At 35.0% G+C, this 15736-nt stretch overlaps 1 protein-coding gene across 1 annotated transcript in view; it reads right to left on the bottom strand.

Annotated features, from left to right (window-relative positions):
- Positions 1–244: 244 nt before the first annotated feature.
- LOC112051693 (dual oxidase) overlaps positions 245–15736 on the bottom strand; it is a 61317-nt gene continuing 45825 nt past the window's right edge. The window contains exons 7-29 of the mRNA XM_024090464.2: positions 14452–14566; positions 13386–13552; positions 12717–12953; positions 11909–12105; positions 11444–11577; positions 11242–11356; positions 10953–11154; positions 10675–10828; positions 10411–10580; positions 9980–10135; positions 9725–9871; positions 9511–9642; positions 9218–9421; positions 8943–9130; positions 8584–8851; positions 8278–8506; positions 7618–7835; positions 7143–7257; positions 6769–6952; positions 6140–6299; positions 5314–5469; positions 4543–4671; positions 245–985 (exon numbers count right to left, since the gene is read on the bottom strand). Coding sequence (XP_023946232.2) covers positions 857–985; positions 4543–4671; positions 5314–5469; positions 6140–6299; positions 6769–6952; positions 7143–7257; positions 7618–7835; positions 8278–8506; positions 8584–8851; positions 8943–9130; positions 9218–9421; positions 9511–9642; positions 9725–9871; positions 9980–10135; positions 10411–10580; positions 10675–10828; positions 10953–11154; positions 11242–11356; positions 11444–11577; positions 11909–12105; positions 12717–12953; positions 13386–13552; positions 14452–14566 — 3906 coding nt within the window. The 3' untranslated portion in view covers positions 245–856. The remainder of the gene's footprint in view (positions 986–4542; positions 4672–5313; positions 5470–6139; positions 6300–6768; positions 6953–7142; positions 7258–7617; positions 7836–8277; positions 8507–8583; positions 8852–8942; positions 9131–9217; positions 9422–9510; positions 9643–9724; positions 9872–9979; positions 10136–10410; positions 10581–10674; positions 10829–10952; positions 11155–11241; positions 11357–11443; positions 11578–11908; positions 12106–12716; positions 12954–13385; positions 13553–14451; positions 14567–15736) is intronic.

Below are 15736 nucleotides of genomic sequence, written 5' to 3'. Positions count from 1 at the left end.
TACTTCCCACTGAAAATATGAATATTGAACAAAATTGCTAAATGTTAATGCTGACACGACCTATGACAATATAAAATTAAATATGGCCAAATGAACTGTAACTATATATTAAGTAAAAAGTATTCTTCAATAATTTAAATAGTATCAATAATAAATGTAATAGGCAGTGTTTTGATAAATCTAGAGTAATTTTAAAGTACTTAAATTAGCCCATCTCCTTTAAGAAAGACTCCAGTGGGTCATTAAAATGGGCTTATGATGGGCTTAAAAATAATGATGATGATGTGAATGATGATGATGATGATGATGATGATGATGATAATGATGATGATGATGATGATGATGATGAAAAAACTATTTTCGTTGTTGACATATTAACCAATGGACGTATTTAAAGTCCACCAAACCACATATTTAAAGTCAACTGGATCTATAATAATAATTAACTAACTAATTTGAAAATAAATTATAAGGACAACTAGGATAATTATATTTTTTTAATTACGTGGTAGGATCACGCATGATGGTTTACTCGCCATGGTATTTTTGTATTTTACAAACGAGTTTGAAAATTCATGCAAAGCTTAAAATACCACAGTAGCCCACTATTTTAACTGTTGAATTTGAAATTAAACATTCTTCTTATTTGATTTAAATATCCAATTTCTTAGCTATTAAAAATTAAATATACAGTAGATAGATCTCCGTCATTTTTAAAAATTTTAAATTTGTCACTTTGTGATATTCGCAAAGGTTTGAGTATTTGACTATACATGCTATCAATCTACAATAGCGTAATAGCAACAAATTGTATCCAATAGTAACAATAACTTATAATAAACAGAGGTATTATTTTCTATCCGAAGTTTTCGAAGTGATGTATGAAGTATGGCAGACGTCGGGTCCGGTTTACTTGCTCGCATGCCGACATGATGGATTTAGTGAGCGGCCGTGGACCGCAAGAGAACACGCCGATTTTAGATACCTGTGGAGGAGAAATCGTCAAAATCCATATACATAATATCACAGAACTTCAAAACCACAGTATACTTATTTCAATAAGTATACCGACTCGGCCGTATTTTTGAAATAAATAAATACCTACAGCCGCGCGGTACGTAAACATGTCATAGGGCTGTCCGCCTGCAGCATTTTAATTACATTTGCCAACTTTGTGTTTCCATTTAGTTTTGTGATTGTAAATATACTTTTTTTTTATATAAATAAATAAAATACTTTGTAAATGGTAGTATAATAGGAAGTGATCAATAAAATGCGTGTTGTTTTTTGATTGGTAGATTTAAATGAGGCTGATACTAATCAATGACCTTGAAGGATTGGTCGTATTCATATATTTATTTTGGTGATGCCATCTAGGTATTACCTCCACACATTGTACTGTGTCAAAATACCGTTTACATCCAGCATTGATGTAAGTGAGTGTAGGGTTAATCGGGCCCCTCCGGCGTCTTTGTTTCCTGCCGCCTACAATTTAAACATCCTGAAGGCAAGAGTGAGTAGGCAGTTTATAGGCAAGCACGACTCTCTAGAACTTTAATTAGGCAATAAACAATCGTTTTTGTTTATATGTTTTCTATTATTATTAGATAGATTGTCTACTTATTAAACAATCATTCAAACATCAGAGATTTACTTTATAAAATTGTAGTTTTTTTAAAGAATATTTGCCACATCTTTGAAATATGACCAATATTCCCATTCCTCTCCAACTAGTAGGAAAATACTGTATTAAAAAATTTTAATAAAAAAAATTCAACCGACTTCCAACTCAAAAAATAACTTTAACTAAAAAGCAAAAAATAACATCCTACCTATGTGCTTCCTTCTGATCAGTTTGAAGGCGGTGCCAAGCCTTTGATGTTTTAATTAAATACGTTTAAACTACAAAATTTCTTTGATTATTCCAGAAACAGCTTTAATTAAAACACGACACTGGATTGGCACCGCCTTCAAACTGATCAGAAGGAAGCACATAGGTAGGATGTTATTTTTTGCTTTTTAGTTAAAGTTATTTTTTGAGTTGGAAGTCGGTTGAATTTTTTTTATTAAAATTTTTATTTTTTTATTTTAGTGTTAGCATACCCACTGTGTGTGTACAGTCACAACCTATCTAAGTGGAAAGTTCTTATCAATACAAAATTATCAAGTCCAAACGCAAGATAGCTACTGTGAGCCGTCGAGGAGTTCTCTTCACCGTGCTTCGTCTTCATCACCAGACCCTTAATACAGTCGCAATCCATCTAGGTGGAAAGTTCTCATCAATACAAATTTATCAAGTCCAAACAGAAGGTAGCTACTGTGAACCGTCGAGGAGTTCTCTTCACTGTCCCTCGTCTTCATCATCAGACCCTTAATACAGTCACAATCCATCTAGGTGGAAAGTTCTCATCAATACAAATTTATCAAGTCCAAACACAAGGTAGCTACTGTGAACCGTCGAGGAGTTCTCTTCACTGTCCCTCGTCTTCATCACCAGACCCTTAATACAGTCACAATCCGTCTAGGTGGTAAGTTCTCATCAATACAAATTTATCAAGTCCAAACACAAGGTAGCTACTGTGAACCGTCGAGGAGTACTCTTCACTGTCCCTCGTCTTCATCACCAGACCCTTAATACAGTCACAATCCATCTAGGTGGTAAGTTCTCATCAATACAAATTTATCAAGTCCAAACACAAGGTAGCTACTGTGAACCGTCGAGGAGTTCTCTTCACTGTCCCTCGTCTTCATCACCAGACCCTTAATACAGTCACTACCCATACAGGTGGAAAGTACTCATCAATACAAATAATCAAGCCCAAACAAAAGGTGACTGCTGTAAATCCTTGACGAGTTCCATCGTCTGTGTTTCGGCTCCATCATCAGACCAACTCCAAACCTTCATAAAGTTGTAGTGGTTTAAAATACCTTATGAAAACACTAACAAACGTACTAGCCGTCTCTACAACTTTCGAAAGTTCCCCTCAATTTCTCCAGGATGCCATCATCAGATCCTGACATGAAAAAAATGGGACCACCCTGGAAGTAAACCCTACAAAACAAAAAAAGAATTTTCAAAATCGGTCCATAATTGACGGAATTATCGCTGGACATACATAAAAAAAAAAAAAAAAAAAAAAAAAAAAAAAAAACATACATACAGCCGAACGTAGAACCTCCTCCTTTTTGGAAGTCGGTTAAAAAGAGAGTACGACAAAAGACTGACGGGGTGGGGATAGAACCACCATCCCTCGGTGATGAGTCAGATCGCTCTTAACGTTGATCTATTGAGGATTTAAATTAAAGTTCAATTGAAACTCAGACTTCATCTAATTATTTAAACATAACCGAAGACACTTGTGATACGATACGATATGTATTTAAATTTTTTGTTCCTTTTTTAACGTCCGTTAAAAAAGTGCTCGTGCAAATGGGGGCTTACTATGTGCTTTATATGCATGTATTATAAAGATACTACACTTCTAATAAAGATACTAAAGTATTATTTATTATTTTTCAAATTACTCGCAGAAAATCGCAATTACTATAAGCAATTTATCAAAATGTTTAAATGGATCTAATTCGTGTCCTTGTAGTTAACAGGGGATCGTTATAAGTCACGATTGGACTCGATTGCACCCGAATAGAAAGGTAAATCGAATGAGTTAAACTATAGATTAGTGAATAAATGCGAAACATAATGCAAGATCAATTTGTATTTTCGTGGAAATACATCGTAACTAATGGGTTTATCCAAAATTGGAGATTAAACGTAGATTATATTATGTGAATTATTGGTTGCAACAGAAATAACTTTAATTTTGGTTCTGATATTATAAATTAATGATATTCTGTAGCTCGTAACTGTTTCGTAGTTTTATGCCTATGTGGTTTTGGATCCTAAGGTTATGGGTTCGATCCTGATCCTGTAGCCTGATCTAGGATCAGGCTATATTTAATATTGTGATTTACTTTCTTCAGAGAAATTCTAAACAACCCGGAACCCGGAAAACCCGGAAAAAAACAACCCGGAGTTTGGAATTACACCCGAGAATCGGGCTGTATAGCTGTTGGTTCCGTTCATTATCATCAACATCTGATAGTGACTATATAAAGTAGTAAGACTAGTCAAACATTACCACCGCCTTTGATACTGGCATTTTGGCTGGTGGAAGGTTTCGCCCGTGGCTGGATACCACCCTACCGACAAAGACATACCGCCAAGCTATTTAGCATTCCGGTACGATGCCGTGTAGAAACCGAGGATGGAAATCCACACCCCATTGGTGTGAATTTTCATCTTCCTCCTAACAAGTTAGCGTACTTTCATCCTAGATTGCATCATCACTTAACATCAAGTGAGATAGTAGTCAAGGGCTAACTTCTAAACGATAAAAAAACACACCAGCCTGCATTGGAGCAGCGTGGTGGGTCTAATCTCCAAAATCCCCTATATAATAAGTAGGGAGGTCTGGTCATATAGTGGACATTAAAGTATGCTGGAAACGATGAGAAGCTATTAAAATGTTTTTAAATACTGACATAACTATGCTTCTTCTGGACAAACTTTAGGAAGGATGACATGTCGGGCCTGCCGAAATGGTTCACAGCTTTCAGTCCCGTGAACATTGACGTACGGGATAACCTCTGAAAATGGTTCTCGCAGATGTACTGAAAATAATGTAGCAAAAAATGTATCGAATAGAAGAAATTCAGACACAATATAATTGATTTAATTTGATTCTAAAAATACAGTCGTAGCGGGTTGTTTTCCCAATCAAACATTTACCGTTGACATCTCCTAAGCCCTCATTTGCACGTGAGAATACAACAAATGCATTTCTAAGTAATATGTTCACTCGACAGCCTTTTTAAAACACGACGCTTCTTCTCGAACATTGATGCATTTTCAATTTTGGGCGTTGGAAGTTGACCTTCATTTAACTTCATAATATATTTGGACGCTTTTTTAACTCTCATGCGAATGAAGGCTTAGGGCGTTCCGGTTTCAGAGTGATTGAGGGTTATTTAGTCAACATTTTTATTTGTGTTATACACGTTGCCGCGTTAAACTCGTTGATTTTTCGGAAATATTAAAATATGTTAACTTCTATGTACTGTTGGTGTAAATATACCGTTTCGAAAATTAAAAAGATTTAGTTATAATATAACTATTGCAAATATTGTTTAGTGAGATTCAAGGTAACGGATACCGGATACCAAATGAGAAACAAAAATATTAAACAAAACTTTACACTGCGTAAGTAGTTATTATCTCAAAATTGTATCCGTTTTGCATGTTAGTCTACTTACCAACATTGTAGTCCTAAGGTCGAACTTGTGAAAGAATTGCGTGATAAATATGTGTATTTCGAGAACATTTGTGACATCCTTTCGCTCCACATCGCGCAAGACATCAATAAACCATTCGAAGTGCTTGTGTGACGGACAAATCCATAAGAAATATACCTTAAACAAGCAATTATATAACTTAAATTTAAAATTATTACATAAATGACAATAAATACTGATATATTATATCGCTCATTTAAAAGTATTTACTAAATATTATATAACAATAGCAATCTATTACTCGAAAATAGCTTTCATAAAATGTTTACATTAAATGCAAGTTAAAAATTTAATAGACGCAATTCTTATTGTCATTTTTTTTGAATGGTCTTAAATTGTTCATTAACATTATACTAGATTGAAAAAAAATCATATTTTTAGAGACGTACATAAATGAAAATTTGAGTTTTTAAATATTTTTATGACAATACGAGCCCAAAACGCCTGTCGGCCATGATGGTCCACATCTCAACTGTTTCATGACGCGATTAAATAAATTCCTAACAAACGGAGCGTTTGGCAAAAATATTAAATACAATTAGTTTGACTTTTAGTGCATCAAGTAACATTATGACGTCACAAAATGGACGTTTTTGACGTTTGGAAAATTTGAAAATATATATAATTTTTGAATTAATTTTTTTTTTTATAAGAAATCCACAACTTTTATTACCAAATTAATATCGATATATTTCGGACCCTAATTAATATCGATATATTCCATGTACTACACGACATTACTATTGTTTATATTAAATTTAATATGAGTCAACTATACTTTTCTTACCTTCTTACAAGCAACTCCTGAATATCGATTGGTAGAAGTTCCAAAGACTAGATCGTTCAATATGGAAGCGTATGGTGTGACTCCAATACCACCTCCGACCATCACTGCAACTTCAAATTTGTACCAATCTTGGTTACCTCCGCCGAACGGACCTTGAATTCTAGAAAAAAGCGATGATTAAAAAAAAATTACCTTGTGCTAGTAGTCTCAAGTGTTTTTCAGATAGCATGGGTCAAATCCGGTCCGGGGCATGCACATCCAACTTTTCAGTTGTGTGCATTTTAAGAAACTAAATAACACGTGTCTCAAACGGTGACGGAAAAACATCGTGAGGAAACCTGCATACCAGAGAATTTTCTTAATTCTCTGCGTGTGTGTAGTCTGCCAATCCGCATTGGGCCAGCGTGGTGGACTAATTGGCCTAACCCCTCTCATTCTGAGAGGAGACTCGAGCTAAGCAGTGAGCCGAATATGGGTCAATAATGATGATGACTTGCCTATGGTAACTGCAACTGATATATTTATCTACATAGTATTAACAGCAGATAATCTATCCCTGTGAGACATCATAATCTACATAAGAGAATACTACATCATAATCTACATAGAAATATTACTAAAACACTTACCGAATTTTAGGTTGATTTTCCGGGTTGTAATTGCAAGGATCAAAGTAATTTCTAAGTTTCCAAGTCCAAGGTCCTTGCGCTTTAATATGACACGAAAGGAAATTCTCGTGAGGTGCTGATGTAAGTGTAAATGAATGGAATTCTTCTTTTTTAAATGCTGTACATGCTAATCGTACCCATTGACCTGTAAGCATACAAAGAATATAAGCATGCGTTACTGATATTTGCAGTTGTGGACACTATTGACTTGTGGAAGTATTTGTTCTACCACAGGTAAATATAGGTAAGTCTTACTTACATTGGGGGTTGTTGATTTCAGTATTCACAGGTAATCAAGTATTAAAATTAACTTTTTCCTTATTTTTCGTACATACCTGACAGATATTTAAGGTTGGGTGGTCTGTAGAATTTGATTTTGATAACATCCGATGGTAGCATTTCTGTTTCCTGCACATCTAACGCTAAATATTTGGTACGTAATGACACCACCTGTTGAATTATTACTTTATTATGATACTATACTATGCTTAAAACCGAAAATTGTTTTAAAAAAAGATAATATTTTTGTATAAGTAAAAAAGAATCCAATAAGAAACTTAAGCTAACTATCAAATCATGCCCACGTGGAATGGTAGCAAGAATGGCAGCATTTACGCATTGGACAGCCAGGCTGATCCTTTGCGCATAGAATGAGCCAACCCTTTTATCAGCGGTCAAGGCAACTAGCCGCGGTGAAATAATGTGAAATGGTGAAATAATGTAACTCTCAGGTCAGACAGGCTTCTTGTGCAACTTGCTAGAGTTGATATTTGTGCGAGTCTAATAACTAGTGTAGATTTAAATATGTACCTTATCAAGAGTGTAAATAATTGCTGGACCAAGAAAGAATATCCAAAACCGAGGCGCGCCAGTGAGCCGTGCTAGTCCGTGGACAAGGCACAGAGCGTACAGAGCTACATGCAAGGAGTGCGCGCGCCAGAACCAGGGGTAAGCGCGCTTGCGTATCACAGGGTGCGCGAATATGAATATTATGCACATTATGATGAAAAGTAACACGCCAGTAACACCTAAAACAATACATTATTATCATGAGTGTATTTAAATAGCTCGCTACACATGTCACGTGTCTATATCAGTCTTCTCAATTTGAGAATAATATTGGTTTTATTTAAAAGATACAAACATATATTTTTTTAACAAAAAATATCGAGTGTTTTAAATAATATATTTATTTGTATCATTGTTAAAAATTAAAAAAAAGGAACAAATAAATGAAAGAAAAATCAATGGCCAGACCAATGCCTTAAAGTGCTTTATAAGACATTATGGTGTTTTAATAATCTTTGCTTGTAGGTACTGAGAATTTTTAATAGTCCAACCCACAAATCGTAAGACGTAATATAGGGATGAACAAAAAGTTATAAAATTAGTTTGTTCATTAAATCTTAAAACTACGATTAATGTGAACTTCAAAGTTCAGTAACTGTGTGTAAAACTAAGCAAGCTTACCTGTAACTGTCTGGAAAACCCAATATGTTATCCCGGGCCTGAAGTCTGAAGTAAAATGCACTTCTTTGGTTAAACAACGTAGATTCTCGACTGGTTGAGTAGAAACATGGTAGAAGTTGACCATGTGACCTGCTGTGTGGAGCAATGAAAAGAATAGAGCTGTGCAAGCTACAATTTTATGAAATTGGATACTTGAATCCAATGGGATATATTGCTGGATGCTGAATTCCTGAAATTAAAAAGGAAAGGTATAAAGATATATTCTATAATAAAAAAAATTCGGAGTGATTTAAATTTCAAACTGACCTTTAATTTAGTTAGCAAGTTTCTTGACATTGTAAGAAGTAAAAGACTATAACAGAAAGACAATGAAGCAGCTGATCCTCTCGTTATAGCTATTCCGACTCCCATGATATGCCTCAAATCCAAATGTTCAGACATGAAAGAGTAGTGTGCAAATCTTTCTACGAACAGACCAATAGTGACTACGTAGAAAATAAAGAGATAGAATATATTTTGTCTGTTTTCTTCGAGGAATGTTGTTAAGTAATCCCATTTTAGTAGGAACCAATGTCTGAAAATAATGGATTAGTTAAGCTTTTTAATATTTAAGGTAATAATTTACGAATTGTCTTAAACACTAAAGGATAAGATAAAGATATTACCTGGATTGTTCCATTGATGGTTCTATATGAAAACTGGTCATTCTAGCAACGTTGGTTGAAGTATCTAAAAAGTTCTGTTTGGCACCTTTGCAGTCCAGACCAATAGCGACAAACTCTCCTTTATATTCTTTCATCATCAATTTAAAGTCTGAATATGTAAGATGTTCTTTATGTTGAAGACCCGCATCCTAAAATGAAATCATCTTAGGTATTACTAAAATAAATTAAAAATCTAAAATATCAATGTTCTGTCATTGTTTATAAGGTTAACTTACAGTAAACATTCCGTCTATCAGTTCTGTAACATGCTCATCTCTCAACGACGTTGTTCTAGCAATCTCAACTAAGGACCGCAGCATCTCGCTAAGTTCTCCCTTGTCGATTACACCGTTACGATCATTATCGCACATATCGAAAATGATTCGAAGTTTGTCGTCTGTTGCTCCACGAGAAAACAACACTACGGTATCTAGGAATTCCTTTAACACAGCAATATTATACCAATAATTAACAAAGAAAAATTTAAAAACAATATAAATCAGTGCATGATATTAGACAAAATTTTTACCTGGAAAGATATTCTTCCATCACTGTCTTTATCAACAATATTGAACATTTTCTTGACAAAGACTGCATCTGCCTTCATTCCTAGAGCGCTTGCAAATTCACTTTTTGATAACGACGTCCTCATTACAATAGACTGGAAAAGTCGTTTAAATTGAACACAATTTTTGAACTCCTATAAATATGTTTCTAAAAATTGTTGTAAACCTGTAAGTTACCTCAGGATCAGAATCTTCTTTTCTTCTTCGTTTTTCACCAGGTGCAAGGCCAAATGTAATAGCATATGCTTCCCGAAAGAAATGTTCTAATTTACGCTGTCTCCGCTCTCTGGTTTCTGCTGATGCTAATATTTGGTCCCGATTACCCTAAATTTAGAACAACATAAAATAATTAATGTGCTGAATTTAACAATACAATGGAATATATTGTATACGTAACTTTATACTGGCAAAAAAAGTATTAAGTTTTCATACTTGCGTAAGATTCAGAGACTTTTTATGTTGCGCAAGGAATGTATCTAATTTGACAAGAAACTTGCGTCGCGATGCAACTGAGTCCATCTCTAAGACAAGGTCATGTTCTCGCTGCACTCTTATCAGGACCAGTGGTCGTTTATTTGTTCGACCTTCCTGAAAAAATCAACATAATATTATATAAATATTTCGAGTTTCGAAAATAACCAAGTGTCTTTGGCTTCATCCGAACCGAGCGAACCCGGGTTTCAAACCAAGTTACACATCAATCGTTTTCCTTACAAACGCTAACTCTTCGAAAACTAAAAAATGTAACTAAAAATTTCAAAGCATTAGCGTATTGATTTGTTGCTTGGCATAGGCCAAGAGCAGCTAAAGGAAACATAATGAAGTCAATAAGGTATCGCAAAGCAAATTGTAGTTGTATATACCTGACTCTCAAAAACTGTGAGTTGATCAGTATGCTCCAAAGGTACAGTGCGTAGCTTATCCCCTTTGCGATCAGTTACGTGAAGTGCAGATTCTGGTCCAAGACGGAGCTTCACCAGTCTTTTATGTGAAGCATGCACCCATTCACGGCACACCATTTTATCCACTGACCCTAAAATAAAATGTGCTAAGTATTTACAATGTTCTATAGGTATTACATTACAAGTACATTAAAAAAAAATTACTTTCGTGGATAAGTAACTCACCTTTTTGTTCAGCGTTTTTCAAATGTTCCTGTTGTATTTTAAGACGACGTCGCCGACTATTCTGCAATTTCACTACACCATATCCAGCGCCCGCGCACAGTATTGGTACGAATGCCAAAATTAAGCAAGTGTAGATGTAGGCAAATTCGTTACCCTGAAAAGATATGTTAAAGTTAAAGGTTAACATACGAGTATAACAAATAAGTTACAACAATACGAATTCTCATAAGATAATTTTAAAAAGTTTTTTGTGATATATATTTGTTATTAATGTATACCTCGAAATAGTCATATCCTTTCAAATATTTACAAGGCGGTAGTTTAGAAGCATTCAACTGATAGGGCTGCCTACATGGATTGCCTTCTTTCCAATGGAATACGTCGCGTTGGATGTCACTAGGACCCACCGCTGTACTATTTACTATAATGTCCCACAATCGTATACGTCGGAGTTCTTCAATTTCCTCGCGAGTGAATACTCTAAAATATAGGATTTCAGTCTGTGATTTAATATGGTTTACTTTTCTTTCTCGTACAATAACCGATTTATAAGAATATATATCTTACCCGTTTCCTTCATTTTCAAACCAAAATCTGTCTGCGTCACGTATTCTAGTGAATTGATCTATAATGATAGCTCTAAACAATTCTCCGGGATGACCAGTTGACTCAAGCATTCCACCTATAATTATATTAAATTCAGTTTTCACTCTGTTTTCTACTGTGTTTACTTCAATAACACTAAAATTATAATCGTAAGCGTTCTTACCAATATAAACGTCGATATTATCAAGTCTGCCTTCATAAATTTGGATTAGATTTTGTAATAGATCGGGATTGTTTTCAAACAGTTGTGGATTAATCTCATTAAATGTTTTGATTTTTGGTAAACCAAAGTATTCTCTGTAAGCATAAGCACACATTTTCAAGATTACATACTTATTATTTGAATTATCTTTACATATTATAAAACAAACTCTTTCGCCGCGTCTGTCTGTCTGTTTGCGATAAGCCCGACAGCAGTTTTAGACAGACAGACACGGTAGATAAAGTTAAATTTCAATAAATTTGTAATTAGGTACTTGAAATATTTAAAGATTATAATCAATACTATAATAAATGTTGGAGGTGTCGAAAAGAGTTGGAACTTTGTACTAAAGTCTGTGACACACGGATATCACATGGGATTCACAAAGGGATCTGGCAGTTAATTAATGAAAAGAAAAGTAATAACCTGGCTGTATTGTAATCAGGTAAGCCGTTATCTCTGCCTCGCATGATGTTTAAGGCACCGAGATCTCGCCTCGAAAACTCCATAGGACCAAACAAATTGTCCCTGACATCAGAGCAAAGTAGTGCATCCTCCCGCTCCGACAGTTGCGACGCCATACCCATAAGCACTTCTTCTATAGGCACTTGCGACATTACATCCTAAAAACAAAATACATTTCGTAATTTATGTTTTTTTGATTATTCAAGGAGATGACTGTTTACTTATTCGTTTACGAATTTGATTGCTACCTAACAATATTACAATAAATAAAGAGAGTTGAACTCTAGTGTCATAATAAAGTTAAATGTAATCGAAATGTAGGGTTTTGCGTCTAGATTTTCGACCAAAACCGAGTAGTGAAGCAGGAAAAAAAATCTTTTTAATATGTTTTTGACCTTCCGTCTGAATGTGTATTTGTTCTGCCTGCTAATCTTTGGAACAACTTAATAGGTTTTAATGCGGTTTTCATAGGTAGTAAGTGATGATAATCTAAGATGGATACGGACTAACTTGTTAGGATGAAAATGAAAATCCACACCCCTTTCGGTTTCTACACGACATCTTATCGGAACGCTAAAACGCTTGGCGGTACGTTTTTGCCGGTAGGGTGGTAACCAGCTAAGGCCGAAGCGTCCTGGATCAATTAAGAGAACCTCAATCGGCCCAGCCGGGGCTCGAACTCAGGACCTCCGTCTTGTAAATCCACCGCGCAGACCACTGCGTCACGAAGGTTGTCAGTTCGTCTGTGGGGAGTAAATATTTTACTTACATTGCCGTCCCACCATGTCTGGCATAACCTTATAGCGTCATGCCCTCCAGGTGCTCTGCCGTATCTGCAGTTCCTATCTCTCAACAGCATGGCAGGCGGTACTAAGGTGTGTCCGAACCGAAAAGCGGCCACTGCGAAGGCGTGCGTCACTCCAGGAGCCATTTCAGCACGATAGCCTCCGTACGGTGGTATTGGCGCTCCGAGAAATGCCGGCACGTATTCGTATAGGATTATGTTCTGAAAAATAGAGTTAAGCAATATAAAAAACTGGTTAACTTGAATTTGATTGAATAGGCGGACTTCAGCGTATGCTATTGCCATTTGTTTTTTCGAATTTCGCATGTTTTTTGATAACCTCACGATGTTCAAGTGGAGGATAAAGCAGCAGTGAACATAGCTAAAGAGCTTAGGTTAGGTTCCATTCCATTCCATTTCCATTATATTAAAGAAATTGTACTCATTTACTCTAACTTTACTTTTGCATTCGCAGACTTCTAAGTAATACCTACATACTATAATATTTATCATAATTTACCTAATTCTTTTGTAATTTATTACTTGTTGTATTCGTTGAAACAGTGTAACTGACACTGGTGGTTTTCTCAATTTATGATATTCGTGAATTTATGAATAGCCAAAATGTATGAATAGTATTTATCACAATCGTACCTGTAAGCTTGCGATGACAATTCTGCGTGCTCTTTGAAACAACTGCTCATCACTCCAGTCGGGATGTTGGCGATGGATGCGGGCGGCCACCACGTTGTGCCAACGCATCAGTAGGATTCCGAAGGTAACCATCGCTGGGTTCTGGTTGGTGCGCGGGTCACCCAACACTGGTGGGAAAATATAGGTCAATTACCAAAATTTCGAGGTTATTTTACATTTATCATAATTATCAGCATATTTTAACGGCGCATTAGAGGACCCGTATCACTCTTTATATATATATATTGATTGAGCTTAGTCTCACGACACACATGGTGGCTTAAGATATTGTATAAGTGTGTAACTATATCTTAGTAATATTGACTATAACTGAGAGCTTATCGTTTTCTTCGAGGCATGAGGGTGTACAATCCCAAACTTCCCAACTCTATTTTTTAAGAATTACGAAAAAAAGAAAGCAAGAAAAAATACAACGTTTAATAGCCTTATTGAAGGTCCATATAATATTTCTAGGCCTTCATAATCCGAAGCTACATAAGTGAACCCGAGTTATGAGTAGTTATATTTAGGTAAACAGTAGAGAACGTATAATTTGCCTTCTTTTTCTTGATAAGTACCTAAATTATTTAATACTAGTGAAAAACAGTTAATTATTTTTGTTAAACTGACAACGTATTATGAATCTATCTAGGTGATCTCTGTAGATACTAGAACGTCTAGATAGATTTATATTAAGTTCTATACGAAAATGAATACGCGACTTCTATATGCATAAATGCATATACCTACTTTGTGTAGAAAATCCAAGAATATCCCAGAATTTACATTTTTACAAAGTAGTGTCTGCAGCTCTTTATACGCACAATTACGCCCACGCCGCTGCGGTGTTACTGTGGTATAAGCCACGTTTGAATTTGTATGAACCAAATAAACTATGCCTACTCTTAAATCTATGCTATAAACCCTTACGCTACCATCGCGCCATCGCCATATGTTAACCTCCTAAAAGTAGTAGGTATATAAAAAGAGTAAACTAGGTATTGAAGATTTAATACATATTTCTTACAGAAGAGCCTTTCAGGGCTGAGCATTCTCATATAATGCGGCACTGGGTTGTTGAAGAGCGGCACTCGCTTGGTGTTGCGCATGGGAAGTCCTCCCTCACTCGCCAGGCTGCCATTCTGTAATATAAAAACGCGTTTTTAGGGAAAATCATACTTAACAAATAATTTATAAACTTTTTCTGTAAATTTATTTCACAATACACATTTTAAGAAAAGGTTTTCTTTCATATACGGTGGCAATATATAAAACTCGACTGTTATTTTACATAATAATTATTATTTTCTTTGTGACGTTACTTTTGTCTCACACAAAATAAAAAAGCCTAAACACGCCTAATAATTTAATATTTATAATATTGGTTTGGACGTATTTAGGTATATTATGCAAGCCAATTATTTATTAAACAACAATATTTTCTAATTTTTAACGAGAATTGGACCCCGACTTATAAAAGAAAAAAATCGTACAGAGCACATTAGCACTAAGTACATAATTACCAAGGTATACGTCCTCATACTATATATAGGCTTAATAAGTATACACGTGTTCAGAATGTACCTACCTAGAATAAAAATTTTGTCTGTATAATTATACTTTTATACAAACTTTGACATCATTGATTTTTTAAAATAATTAATTAAACGTTAATTAACTGTGCCAAAATATAGATAACCTCAATAATAATTAATTCTACTTTTCTTTGTCGCTACTTCGTTTTAACTCGTGGCAGCTTGTCAATTACTTATGATAATTGAGCAATCGATTCTAGATAGTAGAAGTGTTAAGTAAATAAACTGTCACGTCTTAATGTAGAACATGCTTTTGTCCTCGGATCCGCTCGCGTGAAAGTCACATCAAGCTTTAATTCTCGTTCTTGAAGACCGTGGACCGATTTCATACAAAGTTGCAGCAAGTATTTTATGCTTATTTAATTAAACAGCAAAAGACTTTGGGTTGATTATAAATAAAATTGAAGTATCGCAGTTTTAGTCTGGTCTACGCGCAAAACATAGTTTCCCACACTGAAAATTGAAATCATTCGTGTGAAATTCGTATCTTTTGGATTTTGTAACATGTTCTACAAAGTCCGAAGATTAGCCTAATTTACCCTTCAAAAGTTATAAATTAAAAAAAAAACAGCATAAGCGTTGACTTGAATAAAAATAAAATTGAAGTATTGCAGTTTTAGTGTAGTCTACGCGCAAAACGTACAGTTTCCCACACTGAAAATCATTCGTGTGAAATTCGTATCTTTTGGATTTCGGAACATTTTCTACAAAGTCTCA

The sequence above is a fragment of the Bicyclus anynana genome, chromosome 14, assembly GCF_947172395.1.
Source record: "Bicyclus anynana chromosome 14, ilBicAnyn1.1, whole genome shotgun sequence".
Lineage (NCBI taxonomy): Eukaryota > Metazoa > Arthropoda > Insecta > Lepidoptera > Nymphalidae > Bicyclus > Bicyclus anynana.
This window is presented reverse-complemented; position numbering and strand designations above follow the sequence as displayed.